The sequence below is a fragment of the Callospermophilus lateralis genome, chromosome 6 (genome assembly GCF_048772815.1).
Source record: "Callospermophilus lateralis isolate mCalLat2 chromosome 6, mCalLat2.hap1, whole genome shotgun sequence".
NCBI lineage: Eukaryota > Metazoa > Chordata > Mammalia > Rodentia > Sciuridae > Callospermophilus > Callospermophilus lateralis.
In genome coordinates, this window is record NC_135310.1 from 78,141,853 (window position 1) to 78,166,309 (window position 24,457).

A 24,457-nucleotide genomic window follows, 5' to 3' on the forward strand; every position below is an offset into this window, starting at 1 on the left:
ATTTAAACTCTATTATCTCAGCTGTTTTTTGAGTCCTGGATTTCTGCCACCATTCCTCATTATAGACTAGATGGGGGAATTGATCATCTTCTGTGCAAGATATTGTGTCCAGTGTTGACTAATGTTCTTTTAACATTAGTTAAAAGATGAGAATTAAGTTTGGAGGAACTAGAGCAAAACTAATTGCCAAAATATCCTAAACACTGGTCGTAGCTTTCATGGGGTACTACTCCAACTCAGTTTCAGGCCATGAGATTTCCTAACTTTTACTCTGGATATGAAATTCTCATGGTCAAATGTTCTACCAGGAAATATTTGACATTGTCTGGTGATATTTTTGATTGTCTTGACTGGCAGAAGGAGGGCACTACTGGCCCCTTGTGGTAAATGCCAGGGGTTCTGCTAAATATCTACAATGCACAGAACACCACCACCACCACCACCACCCACCCACCCCACCCCCCGCCACACACACACACACACACACACACACACACATACACACACACAACCAAGACTTATCTGGCCCAAAATGTCAATAGTATCAAGGCTAAGAAACCTGTTCTAGACTAAGCACTGGAGGACTTAAGAAAATACCTTTGAAGTTTTATATCATACTTCTTAGTTGTGAGCATGAGAAGTTAATAAGGAGATAGGCAGAGATGAGAGTTAAGTTTGGAAGAACTAGAGCAAAACTAATTGCCAAAATATCCTATATTTGTGAAGCTTCTTGTCCAGTGAGCATGCTCAGAGCACTTAGACATGGATAGTTTTAAAGAAGAGTTGGATCACTACAGTTTTTGGCAGAATGTAACACTGCCATTTTTTCTACCATTTTAATAAAGGAAAATGAAAAGATCAGAGGTTATTAAATAGGATAGGAGAGAAGTATCTACACAGAAAGTTTGAAATTTTAAAACCTTACCTTTTGAATAGTATAGTAGGTATGTCTACTAAAGGGGTTAAAGATACTAATATGGGTAAAGTTTCAGGCACAGATATTGGCATAGGTATGAATGGGCAAAGGGAAATTGTACTATGAGCCCTACATTTTTAGATTTTATTGAGAGAAGTTCAGCTGTCTCTTTGACATAAGTTAGCTGTGTGAGTTGAAAGATTTTATAAATATATTTGAGTTAAATCTGAGAGCTGTAAAAAGACACTGAGATGTCTAATAAAGAGCTGTTAAAACTTGAGTAAATGAAGCATTATCTGTACTATAGAAAATGTAACTATATTTTGATTTAGCTTAATGTTTTGGAAAGAATATAAGTAGACATGGGTAGTATATAACTTTGTTGCGCATCATGAACACTGAAGCTTTTTCAATCTTAGAAAGTGCTTTCTAAGAACACTGTTCCTTCAGAAGAATGTTCTTTTTTTTCTGTACTGCATTTTTAAATTGCATAGGGAGTTTTAGATAAATGGAGAAGTACATTCCAAAAGCCACTCTAGCAGGAATAGAGTCCATCAAGTATTTGGATAGTAAATTTTTATCACTTTACAAGATCTTTTCTTGAACTGTACATGAGGGGAAAGGAATCCCATGCAGTAGTGTTCTCCCTATTTGCAGAAGCATACTAAAGACCTAAAACAGAGGCAAGGCTGGAATGCCAGGAAGAGGGAAAAAGAAAGGACAAAAGGCCATTATAATCTCCATGTTTACTTTGAGATGCTTGTTTAATGACCTTTACATAAGGGCACACTCCTGCCTTTAAGGTAAAAGTATGATCTCAAAATCTATAGTTCAGAATTATAATGATGTATCTGAATGCCATGGACCATTGGTGTCAAAAGACAACACTTGGGATCATTGATGAGATTTAAACAGACAAATATTCTAGAGAAATCCTCTTGAACTATACACTTGCTACTTTGGCTTTTTGAATAACTCATGGATGAGCTTTTCTGCTAGCCTCCCGGCAGTTTGATAACCAAGGAAGCAACAGTATTGGGAAGCTCTTCAGACACTAATCAGCCGGGGAAAGAGTTCATTGGCAAAAGTGTCCTCCAAGACACTTCCCAAGCAGAGAGGACTGTCACTTAAGGGGGAAAGGGAGCCCTCATATCCAGTCACTGTAAGCATCCAGCAGGCAGGAAGATGGCTCAGGCAGTGGCTGGATGAAAGCAGACTTGAGATACACAGCTCTGGAATGAAGTCATCTTCTACAGTTTCTTTCCTCACTGAGAATGAATTCAGGGTGGTCATTCTTTGAGGGAGAGGTGCTTCTTCAATTTTTATTACCACAGTTGTGTGTCTCTGTGTCACCAAATGCAAGGATGGTCCAGAAGATGCGAGGATGTGCTTATTAATGGATTTGCTTATGAATGACTTCCAGCTTGGCTGATGACATCCTCATTGACAGAAAAGGCTAGTAAGGATCTGGGTTCTTCCGGGTAGACCTCAGTGAACTTCTCCAGGCTGTTAGACTCTGAGAAGGGACACTAGAAGAACTCAGACCAAGTTGTCCAGGATCCTCCAGAGAATATCAGACTCAGGATCTGAAGAGTCAATGCCATCAGAATTCATGGGGAGATGTTCTGGAGGGGACAACTAGGCCTGCAGCTACTGCAAAGGTGCACATCGTCCAAGGGTGAGACCCAGACTTGGTCCCACTCCATTCCCATTGGCCTCCACCTCTACTTGCTCTTCCATATCTAGAGCCTGCATCCCCAAATGCTGTCTTAACCTTTGGTTCTCAGCTACAAGGCCATGAATTTTCTCCCTTAAAACCTGATTTTCTAGCAAAAAAAAAAAATCTCTTTTTCCAAATCTACTACTTGTTCCAGCTCACTCTTTTGAGCTTTCTTTCATCCTAATTTTTTGGTTTCCTCCTCAGTGCCTTCCTCTCAGGGCTCAGATGCATGAGGTGCTGTTACTTGTGCACCTGGCCACCAGTGCTGTCCTCTCATGAAGAGCAGGGCTTGGCAGTAGTGGCAGGAGCAACCTGGCCAGACTGTGGGGAGTCCAAGACTGTCTAGAACAATGTCCTGATTAGTATTTAAGTTCTTCAGGTATCTCACCACAGCCTGTATTAAATCATAATGAACCTGAAATACTACAGAAACTAATTGTTGTTAGAACGTTTTAAGGATTGAAAACAGTGTTCTCTTTGGGGATACCAAAAAGATCTTCCCTGACCTTGCTCTCCAAACTATAGAGAAACTAGAAATTTGGTTTCTTTTTTACCTACTGGATAGATAAGTGTGGAATGACTTGGTTGGTGGATGCTCTCAGCTGTACAGGGCCTCTTTCTACAGAAAGAGATAGGGCCTCAGGGGCTGACCTTCTCTTAACTTTTCTGCTGCTACCATCCACCATCTGTTTTGAATTTCTAACCAGTCTTTACTTCTTTTCTCCCACATCATTAAGTGGTCTCAACAACTTCTCTTCAGTGTTTCTACTGAAATATAAAACATTTTTCCAGTTTTCCTTCTATTTTTCCTTGTTTCCTGGTAACTAAGGGTATAAATGGAGGGAACCCTTAAATGATTTTTTTTTCTTTTCAATGGATATTTTGTTTCTCTTTTTACTTAAATCCTACATTAAAGAATAAATATATTTTCAGAGCTAAAGCTGTATTTCTTGGTATTTCAGAAAGAAAATAGACTCAGGTCTTTTTTGAATGTTTCCTCCTAGGAAGTAATAAGAAGGCTCTGAAGAATTAAAAACAGTAAGGCTTTGGGTAAGGTCAGAGAGATTTAATGTTGGGAGATGCTGCCAAAGATTCTCACCTAAGGAAGAAGAAGGAATGGAATGTGGTAGGTAAGATTCAGTCCTGCATGAGACTTGGAATGAAAAATGGAAGAAAATTCTAGAGACACCTTCCAGATAAGGTTCTAGAGACAGCAAAGAAGAAAAATCCCAGATGCTTGCAGCATCAGTTGCCATTTCTGAATACTATTTATTTTTAGGAAACACAAGTTTCACATATGTGGGTAGGAAGCTTGATTGGAACAGAAACCCGATGCCTTGTTTCTGCTGTTTGAGTCCTATCTCTAAGGCACTGCCTTTCCTTATGGCTCCAGAGCGTTCTACAGGAAGTGTTGAACATAAAGAGTTAACTGACAATGAAATAGCTCTTCTTTTCTGAGGATAGAGTAGGAAGTGATGGGCTATGGTTGAAGCATGGGGAATATGGGTTTGATGTTTTAAAAGACACACAGGGCTGCTCAGTGCTAGGATATGGCAAATTTAACAAAATGGTAAAGTCTTCTTTAGAGACCCGCCCCCCTCCGAAAATATTGTTTGGGTGATAACTTAAAGACAACCTCTTAAAAAGCTTTTTTTTAGCCCAAGGTTCTGTGAAAGAGAAACCAAACCTTAAGACCATCATGTAAATAGGTCATGCGTTAATTTACCTGACACACTTGAAGACTAGACATAGGTAGTTGATCATCTTGTGGCAGTAGCAGGAAATAAGAAACCCAAGCTGCATGTATCTTTTAAAATCTCCCTAGCAACCGAGTCAGCAAAGGCCATCCTTCCAGCACTTGCTGCCAGCTGAGAGAACTGGCTTGAGATTCCTTGAGGATTGCCTAGTACATCAAGATCTTCTGTTTCAGTGGTCTTTTTACAAAGGGCCATCTCTTACCTCTACCATGCTGTCAACTTTTTTTAAATTATAGGTATATATTTTTTTACTGGGGTTGAACCCATGGTGCTTTACCACCAAGCTACCTCTCCAGCCCTTTCTAAATTTTATTTTGAAATAAGTTCTCCCAGAGTTTCTTGAGCTGGCCTTTAACTTGTAATCTTCCCGCTTCAGCCTCCCAAGTAGCTGCGATTACAGGTGTGCATCACCATGCTGGCTTTACTTATTGTTTTAAAGTTCTGTTCATATAAATTGTTGTCTACTTCTAAAAGCACAGAATTCTTTGAGAAACCCATAATAATTTATAAGAAAACACTCAGAAGAAGACAAGATATAAAAGCAGTGTTAGTATTAAGGCTGGTGAGCATATGTAATTAGTTCTAACCCATAATGAAGACTAGGACAGAAGGTCCTATAACTTGTTTAGGGTCACATTGTTAATCCTAAAGTAGCTATATACAAATCCTAAAGGACAAAAACATAATGTTCCAATTTTTGTTGGTAAAAATTTTCTGTAATCCCAGGGATTGGCAGTACTTGGCATAAGGTCTACTTTCTTCCCTCCAGCCACTGCACCACTCCAAAGGCGTAGTAGTATGTGACCCTGATTTTCAACTCATGTGAGCAGTTGGGCTATTTGGAGCTAAATCATGGGGCTGCATTCTGGAGTCATGCTCAATAGTGCATAATGTTTATTTTGTGAAGTTGCTGATGCCTGAAACTCAAATTGGACCATGTTTAGAACATTTGGGGGTATAGTTTGCCAGTGCTTCTTAAACAACTGATGGACTCTGAAACTTTGCTCTCATGTGCTGTGTTGACAGTGGACTTGCCATTGGATGTAGCTCAAACATGATCAGGACAGAGCATGGAGATGCCTCTCAAGTAAGGTCAAAGAGAGTGACAGCAGAAGTTGATGGAAAGAGAAACCAAGTACAAGCACATGCCACGTCTCTGCACTTTCTTTTTTCCAGAGATGGTGCAGAAGGCAATTCATCCAACTGTTAAAGTGCTACAAGCTTATCATTCTTGATTCCTCTCAGTACCTTATACCTGTCCCCCACCTTCCCACCTACCCATCCAATCTATCGGCTATTCCTCTTGGCTCAACCTTTGGAATATCTGCAGTCCTACCTTTTGTTTTCTACTATTGCTGCACTGGGACAAGCCCATTATCCCCTCTCACCTGAACTATTGAAATCACCTGCTTTGTTTCTTTAACTCCATTCTCCCCAGAGTCTGTGCTCCATAGAGTTGCCACAATAATTCTTCAAAATATAAACTGGGTTGCATCACTCCCCTGACCTAAAGGTTCCAGCAATTTCTCGAAATGTTTTGAGTGGAATAGTAAATCTTTCCTGTGATCTGTGACACACTGAGCTATCAGGATCCTGACCATTTCTCTATTTGCAACTCTCTCCCGTTACACTGGTTTTCTGCTTTGTCTTGAACCTGTCAGGTGTGTCTTCATCTCCACACATTTGCATTTACTGTTTCCCCTGCTTGTAACAGTCCTTCCCATGATGATTGATTGACCCTGAATTTTGGTCTCTTTGAATTTCATTTCCTCCAAGAGACCTTTTCTGGTCACCCTATCTGAAATAATACCAGCTATCTGTATCTGCCTATCTTTGTATTATCTACCCACCCTGTTATTTTCTTTACTTTTCATTAGGCTTCTCATCTTTGCCTGACATTGTATATCTAGTTTCTCTATGTCGTCTCCCTTAGAATGTGAGCTCCTTGAAGGCAGACCCATGTCTGTTCTGTTCCTTGCTCTATCTCTAGCTAATAAAACAGTGCCGGGCACACTGTAGTTATTTATTAATAAATGAATCAATTGAATTAATTAGCAAAGTATGCCAAGTCCTTTTCAATCTAGGTAGCCAAAGGTGACCAATTATAATTGTATGTTTTCGCTACACACACACACACACACACACACACACACACACACTCCTTATAAGATATCAGGGCCTGTGCTAGATACTTTGCTTGTCTTATCCAGGTTAGTAAAACAGCTGCCAGATAGGTGCTTTTATTATCCCCATCATAATAATGACAAAATGGAGGCTCAAAGAGGCAGCTTTGCTCAAGGTCACACAGTTATTAACTAATAGAAAGTAATTACAGTAGGTCTGGCCTGACTTCAAAATCTAAACTAGATAACTGTGCTATATGTTACATCTCCTAATTTTTAATGTGCCAAAATCCTATCAGAGAATAAATAGCATAACAGGGATTTTTTTCTGTATATATTTTTACAAAGGACTACAAAAATTATAGAATATATATATTTGTTCCTTTGAGATGAAAGAAGTTACTCAAATACTCTAGAAACTAAGTTCCATGGAAGATCACGTGCAGTAATATAAAAATACAAATAAATTATTCAGTTGTATTAAGTTGAGCAAGATTTTAAAAGCTCCCATTTCATACCCTCCTAGTTAAAGAAAAATGTTATGCAAATAAAAGCCATCGTGTTGGCACATTTACAAGATGCCTTTCCTTTCCCTCTCTGAGCTTAGTGTCTATTCTTTTATTTCTCGCCCTTTTCATTCCTGTCACTTACACTTCAGGGCCATCTTCTTTTGCTCTTGCTGTCCTTTCCTTTGCTCTCATTTGTGTAGCTGTCAGCATCTCCTCTTTAGGTGTCACTCCCTGCAAGCCCTCACTGGATACTTGCATTTTATGGAGAACCCTTAACCTCTCCAAGATGTGCCCCAGTTCTCCCAGAACTTCTCACCCTCTCTTCTTTTGGGAAGTGAATGGGAGGTCCAGCCCGCTTCTTCAGAGTCTTTTTCTTCTCAGTCTTCCCCATCTTATCTCAGAACTTCTGTATGCAAGATTTACACCATATAAATTCTTGTCACATTATCAGGTGCTCTTTCTCCATGAGAATAAAGTAGTCCTTCACTCTTTCCTGAAATATAATACTTTCCATTGTACCCTCTTTCTAGTTCCTGTAATCAACTCACGTGAAGCTAAACTTCTAGGCAAGTAGCTCCAGATGCCTGGAGATATTAAGGAGCAGCAAGAGAAACAAAAGGTGTTAGAACTGGAAGATACCTTAGAAGTCATGGGCCTGGTTCTTTTGTTTTGCTGTGTCATGTTTCAGTTTCTATCTATTAGCATGCATTTGGTTATAAGTAACAGAGTGCTCAAACTAAGGGCTTAACATGATTTGCTGTCTTCCTTAACAGTAAGTCTGAAGGTGGAGCGGTTCTAAAGTTTGGTTAGGAGCCCACAAGTATCATGCAGACCCAGGTGTTTTCCATGTTTTCTCTCTGCTACTTCAGCTAATTGGTGAAGTCTGGCCTCCTATCCTGAGGTGGTCATGATCTCACACACATACTTAGCTATAGCCTTTTGAGAGAATGGAGATTTATTTAGTTTTCATGCATCTCTGTATTACAAAGGAAAGTTTTTTCCCAAGTGACCTCAGCAGACTGTTGCTCATACATCTATCTATGAGGAAGCCAGGATTGCCCCGAAGTGACGTGTTAGCTTTCTGACAGGTAGGGCATAGACAGGGATAGGATTCTTCTGATGCAGAAGAGGGAAAGAAATAGCTATTGGTGAGATAACATTAATGTCTGTCATTTGTACTAAGGCTAACAAGAAAAACTTCTGAATCATCCACATCATTTTTTTGTATTGTCCAAATTGGAAGAATTTGTTTCTGTTTACAAGTGTTTGTGGGTTTAAGCTTCTCAACTAACAAGAGATAGCCAAGAAGTAAGGGAGGGTGGGTAGTAGTTTTTGTTTTTATAATAAAAAAATAGCAGAAATTTATTTCTTATAGTTCTAGAGATTGGAAGTCTAGCATGGCCAGGCTCTGGTGAGGGTCTTCTAGATCACAGACTTCTGACTTCTCATTGTGTCCCCATATAGCACAAAGAACTAAGGAACTCTCAGGTCCATTTTAGAAGGGCACTAATTCCTTTCCTGGGAGCTTCACCCTTATGACCTAATCACCTTCCAAAGGACCCTTCCTCATACTGTTACATTGGGGCTGAGAATTCAGCAATGAATTATGAGGGGGATGTAAAAATTATTCTATAATGGGGGGATGGAGGAAAGGAAAGAGGGAAAGGAAAAATAAATTTAAAATAACTATAGTATATAATTTTGCATATATATTAGATCATGTGACACATAGTGTGAGTTGCTAATATGTGATAAAATTGTATATTAGTGTGTCACTGGACTTTGTTATATAGCTTCTTATTTTCTTTTTGTGGAAGTTCAAAGTTAGACAATGATTGTACGCTAAAAGAATGACCAATCTTTGTTCTTCTTTCTGGCATTCAGTCAAAGGGAACTTGTCCCAGTAGAGCTTTATAAATCATATAATTAAACTTAGGACTGAGATTTTTAGATGTAATAGAGGATGCCTTTCTAAATTTAGGCTGCTGACAAAAGTATATATAACAATGAAACAGAGAGTAACTAATCCTAATTTTTGATTCAATTATATCTGGTAAGAATTATTAAAGGAAATTTTCTTCTAATACCAACCATTAATTTTTAAATTATTTTAGATTGAGACAGATAATAAGCCAGTTGTAACCATCTCAAATTATTGTGTTTTATATATGTCAGTTATATACATCAAAGCCTGTGTTAGGTTTCAAGGATCCAAAGATATAGATATGACCTCATTCCTACCTTTAGAACCTGTAGCTCTAGTGGAGGAGATATAAACTAATTACTATAATTCTGTGTAATAAGGACTACAACAGTGGTATATAAGGTAAGAATTAGCATAAATGACATTGTCTATTCTGTAATGTAGTTAATGTCATCCTAATTGCTAAGTCATAAATAGAGCCACAGAATGATCCAGCTAACTTAAGTAGCAGAGTCAGGCTGTGAACTTGCTTCCTAGGCTGCCTGGAAGAGAAGATTGAAGTCTCTCTTCCATTTGAAGGTAATATCTATCAGAAAAGACTCCATGGTAAGAATTATTAAAGGAAATTTAACTTTTTGAGATTGACCCTGGGACATAAAACCTCAGTAGAGTGATAGCAGAAACATTCTAGGAAATGAGAACAGCACAAAAAGGTATTGTAATTTATGGCAGAGAAGATATCAAGAAGGTAGTTGAATCTTCTAATGAAAGGCCTTATCCTCAAGATAAAGTATAGGATAGAAACCCTATACTTAAACTTATGCTTTAAGTAAATACCTTTTGCTCAAGTTTTAAGGTATAAAGTATATACTTGAATTATTCATATTTAATTCAATGGACAAAATTACTCTTTTTCCTTTTTGTGTGTGTGTGGAGGGTACTTGGGGATTGCTCAGGGACACTCGACCACTGAGGCACACTCCCAGCCCTATTTTTTGTATTTTGAGACAGAGTCTCACTGAGTTACTTAGCACCTCACTTTTGCTGAGGCTAGCGTTGAACTCACCATCCTCCTGCCTCAGCCTCCCTAGCCTGTATTACAGGCGTGCACCACTGCACCGGGCTCAGAAGATTACTCTTGGGTAGTTAATTTGCCACAAATATATCTAATGGTGCTGTAGGTGATCCAGAGAAGAGATCATAGATCAGTCCAAGCAAGAGGTAATGAAGGCCCTCTAATAAGGCCTAACTAGTCTAAAAGATATAAGTAGCCACAGATTGGAGCACTTTTCAGATTAGTTGCTATTTTTTATTTTAGTGAACAATTGTTTACAATGACTAAAAGTTATTTTCCCATTACAACTATTTCTTTCATGTTCTTGTGAATGAGTTATCTTACCTCAAAGAGGTTTTCTAAGATAAATTTTCAGTTGCTTAAAATCTCCCAAAAGAGAGATGCATAATTTGTGGCAAGATGGTACAACAAGGAGGGTCAGTATATACACTCCTGCCCAGAACAACTGAATAAAACTAAACAAAGGTGTATTAAATAACATCATTAGTCATTAGGGAAATGCAAGGAAAAGCTACCATGAGATGCATACCACACCTGTTAGAATGGCAAACCAAATTAAAAAGACCATATCCAAACTTGGCTAGGATGTACAACAACTGGAACATTCATACACTGCTGGGAATGTAACATGATAGAATGGTTTGGAAGTAGTTTCTCAAATATCAAAAATTACTCAACTAGTCTACTCTTAGGCAATTACCCCAGGGAAATGAAAACATATATCCATTTATTTTATGAGTAATTGTGTATAAATACTCATAACAACTTTATGTAATAGCAATGGAATTACCCTCAAATTTCATTAGCAGGTAAATAAGGAAACAATTTTGGTATGTTTGTGTTATGGAAATATATCTCAGTAATAAAAAGGGTCTGAGCTATTGATACAAGTAACAAGGTGAGTGAATCTCCAGATAATATTGCTGACCACAGGAATCTAGACCTCTTCCCCACCAAAGAAGAGTTTGATTCTCTTTATATAAAATTTAGAAAATGTAAACTAATTTACATTGACTGAAATTAAATTGGTGGTTGCCAAGGGGCAGTAGGGAAGAGAGTAAGAGTGGGAAGAAAGAATGTTAAAGGGGAATGAAGAAACCATGAGTGTTGACTTAGGTTCATTTCTTGATTTTTTTTGTGAAAATTTTATGAATACATTTTTCTAAATCTTATCCAATAGTACACATTATAATATGTGTGGGGCTTTTTTTTTTTTTTTTTTGTAAACTATACTTTCAGTAAAGCTTTTTTTCAAACTACCGGATACCAGCTATGTCTTCCTAAGTTTAAAACTTTTAATTCTGCGGACTCAAATATGACAAGAAGCATTTAAATTCTCTTGGATTTAAAAAATATTTTTTTCTGCAGTTTTTAGCTATATTTTACTTTCATTTAATTTTTAAAAATTCTTTAAATGGAAACCAGTTTTGTTGTTGTTGTTGTTTTTGGTGAGGAAGTGGGGCAGTAGAAACATACATAATCTACTAGTAAGACCATAATTTGATGTTATTACTATGAAAAAACATTTTCAAGTTAAATGTGTGCATGCCCCACTACTGAACAGTTCTCTTTCTAGGTACATATGAAAATAGCAGTTCTAAACAGATTTCAAGACTCTTTTATGCTCTTAAGTTATTGAGGAACTTTTATTTATGTATTGAGAGCTTTTGCTTATGTCAGATATTTACTTTATTAGAAACTAAAACTGGGAAAGTTTTAAAATATTCACTTTTAAATGACAATAATAAACCTATTGACATGTTAACACAAATTATACTTTTAGGGGAAATCATTGATTTTACAAATAAAGAAAATTAGTGAGAATGGTGGTATTGTTTTATAATTTCACAAATCTCCTCAGTGTCTTTCCTAATAGAAGACTGTTACTCTATTCCTATATTCAATCTGCTAGAATGTTTTATTTCATTTGAATATAGGAATAAAATCTGGCCTTACAAACGTATGTGGTTGGAAATAGAACTATTTAAATAGCCTTTTCAGAAATTTTTGAATATTCTTCTTTGGTACTACACAACTGTCCAAGAGACAGTTTCTTAAAAAGAAGTTGCGTTGTTGAATCTGAACCACATCCGTGAACATTTTGTATTCTGCATATTAAAGTCTGTTGGTCTGTCTTGTACTTTGAATGGATCTTTTACCCATGCATTATTTTGTAACATTATTCACTAGTCATTGGAAAATATTAGTTTATTGAGTTATTAACATCTTTCAAACGTTTACACATTTCATTACATAATTATTGATAAATGAAATTAATGTCACCAATAATATCAAAAGATTTTCTGAAAACAGGAAATCTGTCAAGCTTGCTGTGAGAGAGTTGTTTAAAATTTTGATGCTTGTTTGAAAGATTAAATTTTGTCATTGGTAATCAGTACTGTCATTTTCTTTGAAGTCACAAGCTCACTTTTTTTTTTATCTTTGAAAAAATATCTCCCACTCTCTACCAAGTCTGAATCACTATAGTTTGAAGTCTGTCAAACATTTTTTTAAAGTGAAAATAGTGGTTCAGGAAAAAAATAGTTAGTTCACCTCAATTCAATCTGGAGTTGCTTTGCTATGAAACAGCTATTGATCCTTTTATGCATCTCAAAAGTTTTATGCACACTTCCCATTTAGTGACATAGAGCAGGGCAGCAAACATTTTCTATGAAGGCTCAGATAACAAATATTTTGGGCTCATGGATCACTGAGTTGAGTTGAAACTGAATTTGTTATAACTATTCAACTATGTCATTGTAGTGTGAAAGCAGCCTCAGATGATATGTAAATAAATGAACATAGCTACGTTCCAATAAAACTTTCCCAACATAGGAAGTAGGCAAGATTTTTCCAGTAAGCATATAGTGTGCCAGCTCCTGATATAGAATATTAAAAAGATTAGTATAATAGCAGGGGCAATGGCACATGTCTGTAGTCTTCACTACTCTGAGACCAAGGCAAGAAAATTACCTGATTCTAGGAGTTTAAGACCAATCTGGAGAACAGAAAGACCCCAATTTATATATATATATATATATTTATTTAATGAAAATAATAACTTTTACTGCTTCATCAAAGACATTCTTTGAGTGTCTATTGTCATTCTTCCCTCCCAATCAGCATCTATTCTCACTGTGGAACTGTCCTCTCCCAGGCTCACCTGCACACCTGAGTCCTGGTTTCTAGAACTCATCTACCTCTAAATTTTACCATAAGTTATCTCTCCTTGATTTGCCACCTCATGCCTTTTGGCTTTTTCTGCTTGGCCTCAAACATGCTTAATGTCTCCCATCTTTAAACAGCTCAAAGACTTTCCCTGACACTTTCCCCTCACATGCAGGGGGCCGAGGTTTAATACCTTCCCTGCCACACATGGAAGCTGTCTTCTACTTACATATTCTGTTCTTGCAGTTCAACCGACCAGGATTGTAGCATTGGACCATCGTGATTCCTAATAATTTCTTGAAATTTTTGAAGTTCTTTTTAATTGGCTCTACAATTTTTTTTCTGGGCTTTTGTGTTTTTACTCACTTTTCATTCACATCTTAAACCATGGCCTTTCTTAGTTATGATTTTTATTTATATACATACTTTTCATGGTTTTGGTCTGATCTTTGGGTTGTCTATTCTATTGCATAGTTTTTCAGTTTCCCTTTAATTGCTGATGACTCCCAACTTTGTATCTAGATCAGATGTTTCTCCTGAGTTTTTAGAAGGTGTTTAAGGCTCCCATCATTTATCTCAGCTCAGATCCTCAATAGCTCTTTCAAGCTTATCATCTCTAAAATAGTTTGTGTTTCTCTTAAAACCAACTTTCCTCCACTTTCAATAAGTAGCAGCCCAGAAATCTGGAATGGTCCTCTGTGTTTATAGAACCCAGTTCAATAATAAAATGAACAGAAGATTTGTGACTGGCACAGGATCTTAAGGACAAAGTAGATTCATGATATAATCTCAGGAAACCATATTATAGCATAGTGAGTTTTTCTTTTTCAAAGAGGTATTTATGTTTTGGGGAAGTATGTTTTTTGTACATTTTGCTCAAAAATCATTTATTGTGCAGAGCTCTGAAGCACTGTACAGGAAACAGACATTAACGTGACAGCCTCCATCTTTAAGGAGTTTTGGTGTGGTAGGTTTGCATCTAATGTGAAAAAACAGCAGGAACAGAGTGATTCTGGTGTTAAATTAGAGGGTGTTCACATGTGGGACTGTATTTTAAAAAAGTACCAGGAAAGCTTTCCTGAAGGATGAGTAGAATTACAATGAAAGCAAATACTGGGAAAATATTATGTTGACAGGATAGGAGTGAATGAAAACTGGAATTTTAAATAAATATAAAGCATTTATAATTTATATATATATTTAGTTTAATCTTCTCCATTTATAATTCAAACAATTACTAATATCATTAAGTTTAGACAATAAGAGCCACTTAAGTGATAGACTGTCAATTTTTACAAACCTTGTTTATTGTGGATAGAGATAAAGTAAATGTGTAGCTTAATGATTATTGGGTGCAAATTTTGAGTAAGAAAAAGGGTGAATTTGTCTCTGCATTTGTTGCATGGGATGTCCTAGGAATTTGGGTATCACATGTGGTTCTCTGCAGGGTATATATGGCTTATAATAAAACCCATGCTATATATGCTGTCCTAAGAAGTCCATCTGTGCCATGGAAGCACTCACAACTGCACTGCCCCAGTGTGGCTTAGATTCTGTTCTTTTGTTCTTTATCGCATGACCTTTATTTGCCCCAGATAACTTTTTGACACTAAGCACTTTTTTTGAACACTGAACACCCTCTGTTTAGCACTATATAATCCCCACTATACCTGGAGTCATATTAACGTATAGATATGGACATATTTTAAAGGTTTTATTGTCTTATAAACTCAGGTCAAATCATAGTAATTTAAAGCATGCATGATATTCTATGAAAGCTTAGATAAACATGATGGAATTCTTTTTTCTTTGCTTTTATTCTGACACTCACATGATAAGTATATTAATTAGCACTCTTCAAAATTAATCCCAGTGGTTAATTTTAGCTATCATGCTTCAAAAAACATGTTTAAGTTTTTGCTTTCAAATGGTGTGTAGGATAAGTGCCTACACATTTGAGACATTGTTTTTAGAGCAAAACAAGATTAATATAAGTCTTAGCTCTCCTGAAGTTTGTAATTTAAAAAATGATATCAGTCCAAGAAAAACAGATAAAATTCAGAAAAGAATTCAACTAAAAAAAATAAGCTCAAGAATACATAAATAAATACATTGGGTAAATAATGTACTTACTGTGTCTATGTATAAAACTATTATGGTTTAATTTTTTAAATTGACTCTTGTCAGTAATTTCGAAGTAATGGTTTAGTGAAGAGGATTAAATATTTAAAGTCTGAGGTGAATTTGTATATTTAATGGTTAACACCATTGATTCATGTCTTTTATTTTTGTAGACTTGATCCAGGCTACCAACGAGACCAATGTTAATATCCCTCAGATGGCTGACACGCTCTTTGAGCGAGCAACAAATAGCAGCTGGGTGGTTGTGTTTAAAGCTTTAGTGACCACACATCATCTCATGGTGCATGGAAATGAGGTAAGCTAAGTAAACTAATTTTGCGGGGGAGGTGGGTGGATAGAGGAGGAAAGCATTTATGGAAGAATATGGCAATGTTAAAAGAGTATGGCTCTTTAAATTTTTGTTAATTTGGAGAAGAAGAAATCCATGGTTCAAAATCAGCTGGACAAAATCATAATCTTCTATTGGTTTATTTTTATGAAAATAAATTTTAAGTTAGAGATGGTCTTAGAGATACCAAGACAATAAACATTACTTGTGCCTAAAACATAAATACTATATAACCCTATTAGTGAGGAAAAAAAATGTTGTTAAGGGAGAGGAGCAATAAGACTGTTTTCCCCTTAGAAAATGTTCCTTATTCCTTTGAGTGAAAATAGCTGTTATAAAATACTTAATTTTGGAAAATAATGATAAAATTACAATTATTCCTTTTGTATAGAATACCTACTAAATTCTATGAAATTTTCAGTATTCCTATTTCATGCAGAAATTAAAGATCATAGAATTTAATTCTAATTTAGTGGGTATTAGTCAAAGTTTTTCTCCCTTAGAGAACATCAGAAAAATATAAAGCTTTATGACCAATAAAAGAGATCACAATGAAATTTTGTTTAAAAAAAACTTCCCTTTGGTCAGAAATTTTTTAAAGGTCTGACTGGATAATATGGACATTTAATTCTAATTTTTATGTTTCAGAGATTTATTCAGTATTTGGCCTCTAGAAATACATTATTCAATCTCAGCAATTTTTTGGACAAAAGTGGATCCCATGGTGAGAATATTTAAATAATTATCTTTGCTAATGCTTTAAGTTTAATGGGAGGTTGTTAATGCAAAATCACTGCAACTCATAGCTTAATAAATATTTATATTTATATTTTAAAAAATATATAAAAGTAACTCTATAAAAGTAATTTTTAAATATTCAATTTTAGACAACTCCATATTAATTTTATTTTTTATCATTTTTGATGTTCACATTAAAAATTAACTGTGGATATACTAGACCCATAGATTGTTTATGAAGGTGCAGAAGACAGTGAAATGAAAGATGCCATCTAAATTTTTTTTGAAATGATTTAAATATTGAAGAAATTTTCTTTGTAGATTAATAGAGTTTGAACTGCAATCTTCTGTTCATTCACCATACTTACTGGCTGTCTATATAGCGAACACATCACGCAGGTAGACTATTAGCAGAGGGCTACTTGGATTAAATATGAAACATGTTGTTATTGAAACAGTGAACAAACATGCAATGAAAAATCAGAAGAGACATTGTGTAAAAGGATGGTTGAATAACTAAACTAGTTATTCTGATTTGGCTCTGGAAATAGGAATTTAAATGAGGTCTGCTGATACATTATTTGACCTCATCATTTAAGGAATTAAAAAAAAATTCTTAGTACTACACAAAGCACAACTGAAAGTATCTTATTAATTAATTTTATTTCCTCTCCCTTCTCCCCTAGGTTATGATATGTCTACCTTCATAAGGCGTTATAGTAGATATTTGAATGAAAAGGCTTTCTCATACAGACAGATGGCATTTGATTTTGCCAGAGTGAAGAAAGGGTATGATATTTTTCTTTCCCGTGTTTACTAGAACAGGATACGTCCTTGAAGCATACTTGATTTATTTTAATGAAGCTTATGTGCCAATTAATTTTGATCACGAAGGCCTAGTTTACAACTACCTGAAAGATGTTCAATAAATAATGTTATAGAAGTTAGCCATGAGGTTGCCATATGCACTACTTTGTTATGTCTTCATGCAAAGAAAATCTGAGTAGCTACTCAGAGTTTACATGGTCTGAAATTTTATTTGCTAAAATTAATGCCAAATTCTTAAACACATGAACACCTTTAAATAATTGAAGAGGGAGAGAATTGGCTAGATGTATTTAAAAGTAGAGTAGCAGTAGATGACAATAGCTATGTCAGTGGTTTTTGAGGTCAAAATTAAAATGTGTGTGTTGTGGAATCTGTTTTGAAAGAAGTAATACTGTCCAAAGAAATACACACATTTCATAATCATACTAATTATTAATATTACCTATTGATTAGAAAACCTCATTGAAATACTTGAATTTTAATCCATAATTACATTTATTTACCTCTAAATAGATGTTTGAATCTCGTCAAGAGCGTTCAGCCAAAAGTTTGTACACATCTTTTATCTGTTCCTAACTTAAAAAAATGGTAAGGTATTGTAGAAGGTTTAATATTTTTATTTTCAGGAACCCACATGAAAAGATATATCTGTATCTTTGTCATAGCTGACCTAAACTTAACTTTGAGCTACCTTTTCAACTTAGTGATGGAAAATGCAAACTTGCCTTCTCAAAATATATCAGTTTCTTCTAGGTGAATACTTCACAAAACTAGGGTTTTTTTTTTCCTGTATCCCTGATCATTAGAGAAGATTCTAGATCATATACCATCCTCTGACTTCTGCCACCATTCCTGATGTTCTCAGTTTATTGTGACTTCTCTGTAATATGTCCATGACCTTCTTAGAAGACAGTGCACCCCCGTGTGGGCTCTTAAGGACACTCTGGGATGCTTTCTCCAGTGCTGGGAAGGGAGAGACTCTGAAGGTGACCATTATCAACCCGGGTATTTCCTTCAGCTGTTGTGATACTGCCACTCCTTGACCATTGCTGAATGCAGGGACTCCCTAAGAGGTTTGCAGATATATATAGGGCACACTGTCCCTTCTGATGCCCCCTCCAGCACCAGCCTCCAGTCGGGTATTCTACCGCTAAACTGCCATCTCCATTTGAGCCAACATGCATTTCCTCACTGGATGGTGGTAGCATTCCCAGCCTACAGGTTGTGTAGACTTCCAAGACATGTTATCTCTTCCTCAAAAGAACAAAAAATGGCTATTATTTGTGTTACAGATTTTTAGGAATCTATTCAAAAATTCAACTGACCTCTTTTATCAGGCTGCATTGCTTTTCTGCCTGAGAGTAGTGAGGATAGAAAGAAAGCATCACCTGTGTGGTTGAGGATTGAGAATGCACAAGAGGATATAGGAATGGGAAATAGCCATAATCTCATAATGCCTCATGTTGACTGCACGAGATGAACATGAACATGAGAAGGGGGTATAGCTTGGAACTGTGTGTGTGTGTGTGTGTGTGTGTGTGTGTGTGTGAGAAATATCTTGGATTTCCTGTAAGCAAGGAAGTTTTATCCTTTTCTTTTTAAAACTTATTGTAGGGCTGATGGCGTAATGAGGACAATGGCTCCTGAGAAGCTACTAAAGAGTATGCCAATACTGCAGGGACAAATTGATGCACTTCTTGAATTTGATGTATGTATCTCACCAGAAAAAATGTTCCTTATATAATCAGTATTGTCTTTCCTTTGAAGATGGGCTACAGGTAAATCCAGAGATTTCCTCAGGAAGCAGCTTTCGGTTTTTTTTTTTCTTCTTCATTTAAATAAATTTGATGAATACTTAGACCGTTAAGCACAATAGAGAGGATTTTGGTACCCCAGTTTGGAAGTAGCTTGTCAAGTCATGGAAAAATATGAGTGCTGAATTCTTGGAACCTTCTGTTCTGAGCAGGATGGTGGCCTCCTATTGTGCTTGACAGGATGAAGTATCTACGAGATGTTACCTGTAGGCAGCTAACCTACTTGATCTGCTGTTGAAAATCATTTTATGGGGATAGCTTAGGTGACACTGCACCAAAGAGAATTATCTTTGGTTCTTCCTGGCAATGTCAGTGATTGGTGTCTTAAATCTATATCTGTATTTGGCTGTGGTGGCAGCAGCTACACTAACCCACACATGTGATAAAGTCACATAGAACTAATTACACACACACTCACAAATGGGTACAAGTAAAACAAGGGAAATGGAAATAAGATTGGTTGATTGTGTCACTGTCAATATCCTGATTATGATATTGTTTTTGACTATAATTTAAGATGTTCCCTTTGGGAGAAACTGGATAGATGGGACATGAGATCTCCCTGTATTACTTCTTAAAACTGCATGTGAATTTATAGTTACCTCCAAATAAAAAATTTAAATAAGAAAACCTGACTCATGAAAATAATACATTTTTTCACATGTTGGAAAAATTTTAACTCACCTCATCAGCTTTTCTGTATTTTGATAGTTGCCTAAAACAAAGGCTTTCCTCAAATATTAGTAGCTTAAAGTCTCTGTTAAGATTATGTGACTTAGTCTATAATTGAGCCCTGTCATACCACCTAATTCCTGTGAAATTTCAGTAAAGGCAGCAAACCATCTTGTTGGTTTTGATAGATTTTACAGTAAGGACTTAACTACATATCTATGGAATGAGTTGATTCTCTTAATTTTTTTTCCTTTCCATTTATTTTCCTTTGCTTTCTTCACCCTTGGTAAGGGTTTTTTCTGCCTTAAAGGAAAAAAGTCATAAAAGCAGTGGGGGGTGGAGGGGACAAAGTCTAAGAATTGTGAACAAAGACTGAGGAGCGGGAAGAAAATATTCTTCTTTGTTGGTAATGGCATTTTTAGTGAATGGTTGAATGGCTGTGAGTCTCAGTGTTTTAGAAGTAGCTGGCTAACAGGCTGGGATTGTGGCTCAGTGGTAGAACACTTGCCTAGTGTGTGTGAGGCACTGGGTTCAATTCTCAGCATCATATAAAATAAATAAAATGAAGATCTATTGACAACTAAAAAAATTTTTTTTAAAAATGAAGTAGCTGGCTAAGATACAACCCCTCCATTCTTCCTGAGATCACTGCAGGCTCCTTGAGCCTGAACCTTCATGGTCACAGAGACTTTAAGATACAAGAAATGGAAGAAATGTAATTTAACCTTGTAAAAGTAATAGGAAATCAGGTGTTCAAACACTGAATTTGACTCATCTGTGGTTCATTGGTCAACAGAATGTGTACAGATCTTTAACAGGCCTGGTTTCATTGACTTAAGTTAAACTAAAAACTAAATGTAAAACAAGATGCCATTCATCTTTTGATATTATTAGTGTTACTAAAGTTATAACATTTGTAGAATACAAGTGAATTTCTTAGTAATTGGATTTCTTAGTAAAATTACACTTTAATGTAATTTGGAAAAAATATTGACTTGATGATATGCAGCTGACATCAAATTTTCATCTGTTTCCAGGTGCATCCAAATGAACTAACAAATGGTGTCATAAATGCTGCATTTATGCTTCTTTTCAAAGATCTTATCAAACTTTTCGCTTGCTACAATGATGGAGTTATTAACTTGCTCGGTAGGTGAAACTACATTGTTGGGCTGATGGGATATATGTTAAAACTGACAAACTCTGTGGGATGAGTCTGTTGTCTCACTTCTTGTGCAGTAAAGTGAACCTTGGCAGGAGCAGTGTTGTGCAAGAAACCATGATACTGAATGTGTCCACAGATGATGGTGCTAGCAGAGCAATGTGGACTACAGAAGGAAATTCATTTTAAGATATTTCAGTGTAGAGAGTTTGCTACTGTCTTCTCAGGTAAAAGGAATTAGTCATCAACCTGTTCTTTGGTAGGGGGCTGTCTCTCTGGACTATGATGCTATGATAGAAACTTAGCATTGATCTTGGGCATTGGCTGACTGAGGATTCAGTGGTAATGATAGACATTATCAGCCTTGAGGTGGGAAGCCTGTGTCATTCAGCCTATTCACAACTTCCAATTCTGACATCATGGCCACTTCCTATGGTGATCTCTGATTATTGAGAGCCTGTTTGTTTTGCATTCACATGGGACAAAAGTAATCTTGTGCTATTTATCTATTCTGAAGGTCCATCCACTATCATTTCCTCAAACCTTCTTGTCACCAGGCTTCAATTTAATTTTTCCAAGTCCCTTGTCATCCAGGTCAATCATTGATTTGATGTAGTTCCATGTGTCTTGTCAGCTTTCCTTTGACATAAAGTAGAAAATCAGATACACTGCTGAAAGTTCAATTTAGTAGGAAGATTTCTTTCTACTGTCAAGGTCATCCCTTTGTGGAGATATGATTCATCAGATCACTTCCTGCTGGTTCTAGCATGAGGAGCCATCTCTAAACCAAACTTGAATTTTTTATTCTTCAGAAGCTGGTCATAAGGAGCTTCTCAGAGGCCATAGATATGATTTGAGGGAGATGTGGACAAAACAGCAATATGGAAGAAAGAGTAGTTACACTGGGAAGATAAACCTTCTGTTCATACAACCTACCTGCTGATTCATGACCTCCTTAAAACTGATGTCTTACTAAAACTTCCATTTAATAATGGAGTATACTTATACTTATTCAACTTTATGGTTTTGTACATTAAATAACACCAAATTTAGGTCTGAGGATCACTTAAAGTTCTGTGATCAGAATCTCAGTCTCTAGAAATAAAACAACAACAATTTTTCCAAAGGAGTTGCTATCTGAAGATGCGGCTCTGCTCTAAAGCACAAGAGGCCTGTACTGGAGCATGCCAGAGGCATTCTATAATATTTAAATCTGCTGCAAACATCTTGAGTACCTTTAGATCTCATAGAATGAAGCCCGTGTAGCTTCAGGCTGGAGTAACTGTGGAACCTGGGATAAAGAAGGGCACTTCACAATGACAGAGGGGTCAATTATCCAGGAAGACATAACAGTCCTTATTGTGTATGCACCTAAAATCAGAGCATCAAACTACATGAGGCAAAAACTGACAGGTCTGCAAGGAGAGAGAGATGAATCCACTAGTACAATTAGAGATTTTACCACTCTATCAGAAATGGACAGATCCCCCAGGAAGAAAATCAGTAAGGATGTATTTAAACTTAACGACATCAATGGAATATAATGGACATCTACAGATTATTTTATCCAACAGCAGAAGACAACACATTTTTCTCAAGCTCACATGGAACATTCATCAAGACAGATCACAATCTGGGCCATAAAACACATCTTAACAAATTTAAAAGAATATAAACAATATAATGTCTGCTTTTAGGTCACAAATAGAATTAATCTAGAAATCAGTAACAACAACAACAACAACAAAAAAAAAACAAACTGGAAAATCCCCAAATAGGTAGAGATTAAGCACCATACTTCTAATTAACACATGAGTCAAAGAAGAGGTCTCAAGAGAAATTCAAAAATAGTTTGAACTAAATGAAAATGAAAACACAACCTACCATAAAATGGGGGCTGGGGTGTGGCTCAGTGGTAGCGTACTTGCCTGGTATGCATGGGGCACTGGTTTCGATTTTGGGCACTAAAATAAGTAGAATAAAGGTCCATCAACAACTTTAAAATATTTTTTTAATCTATCATAAAATGTGGGATTCCGCAAAAGCAGCACTTAGAGGAAAAATTGCAGCATTGAATGCATTTACTAGAAAAAAATAAAGGTCTAAAATTATTCACCTAAGCTTCCACCTGGGGCAATGAGAAAAAGAAAAGCACATTATCCAAAGTAAGAAGAAAAAGAAATAGCAATAAATTAGAGCACAAACCAATAAAATCGAAAACAGAAAATCAACAGAGAAAATTAATAAAACCAGAAGCTGGTTCTTTGAAAAGATTGATAAAAGATCAAGTCTATTGCCAGCTAACTAAAAGAGGGGGCCAGGAGGAAGGTCACTTTACTAATATCAGAAATAAAAAGTAGATATCTCTACAAATCCTACAGACCTGAACAGGATAATAAAAGAATACTATGAGCAACTCTGTGCTCACGAATTTAATAACCTACATGAAAAATTTCTCAAAAGACACAATCTGCCAAAATTTAAACAATAAGAAATAGGCAATCTGAATAGACTATAATGTACAAAAGAAATTGGATCAATAATTAACAACCTTCTAAAATAGAAAGCACCAGACACCAGATGGATTCACTGGTAAATTCTACCAAACATTTAAATGAAAAATTATACCTTTTTCATTTACAGTCTGCTCCAGAATATAATAGAATAGGGGATGTTCATAGTGGTTGAGGCTATGCATGTGTGGAGTCAGGGCACATCTGGAAAATCTCTGTCCACGTCCATTTAATTTTGCTAAAACTTGAAAAAAAAAAAGTTTTAAAACAAAATTGTCTGGGCATGTCCCTTTCCCATATTCACACTCAATCTGATTAAGGTCCCTGTGCAGAAGATCTAGAAAAAGTAATTCAACAGTGTTCAACTACATTCATCAGGATATACGGGCTTCACTAAACTCATATTGCTGGACCTGGCTCAGAATTTCTAATCCAGGAAATCTGAGGTGGGGCCTAAGAATTTGCATTCCTAATAAGGTCCCAAGTAATGCTGTTCCTGTTGGCTTGAGGACTTCAATTTGGAAACCACTATAATTAGAGCCACTACCAGATGCTAGAGATTTGAACCCACATTTTTTCACATTTTCACCCAAATTGATAATTATTAATTACATTAAAAATCTAATATAATATTCTTTCCTGCCTAGCAGCTTTAGAATCCATTCTAATTCTCCAGATTTTTGCCTTAAAGTTAAGGTTGCTAGATTCAGACAAGTACTCCTTCCCCCCTTTTTTTTCCTGAATAAACACCCTAACTTTCACAAGAGAAACCACAGTGAGGCTGTCTGGAACTTTCCCACCTATGCAATAATTCAGTAACTTACAAGATCAGACTCCTGTCTGACTTTCAGCTATGACAACCTTGTGGCTGCAAGAGATAAGATTATTTTAGGGGAGGAGTGCCTTTGTCTGAACTTGCCTTAAGCCAATAATTTAAAGTCCTGTGTTTTCATTTTCTTTTTTAAGCTCTCCAGTGGAGACGGAGCAGCTGTCCACTCCGTGTTTCCATTTGCCTTGTTCCTGTTGTGGTGCCTATCCCATGGTTTGATAAGCTGCATTCCAACTGCT

The 24,457-nt window shown here is 36.2% G+C and overlaps 1 protein-coding gene and 1 pseudogene across 27 annotated transcripts in view; one reads left to right on the forward strand and one right to left on the reverse strand.

Moving 5' to 3' along the window:
- The window catches only part of Snap91 (synaptosome associated protein 91), a 114,961-nt gene that overhangs the window by 26,257 nt on the left and 64,247 nt on the right, over nt 1–24,457 (forward strand). For all 27 annotated transcript variants that reach the window (XM_076859951.2, XM_076859955.2, XM_076859962.2 and 24 more), the window contains exons 2-6: nt 15,487–15,629; nt 16,311–16,386; nt 17,087–17,189; nt 18,843–18,936; nt 20,752–20,863. In XM_076859951.2, coding sequence (XP_076716066.2) covers nt 15,487–15,629; nt 16,311–16,386; nt 17,087–17,189; nt 18,843–18,936; nt 20,752–20,863 — 528 coding nt within the window. The remainder of the gene's footprint in view (nt 1–15,486; nt 15,630–16,310; nt 16,387–17,086; nt 17,190–18,842; nt 18,937–20,751; nt 20,864–24,457) is intronic.
- Nucleotides 1,964–7,416, reverse strand: LOC143401685 (uncharacterized; annotated as a pseudogene).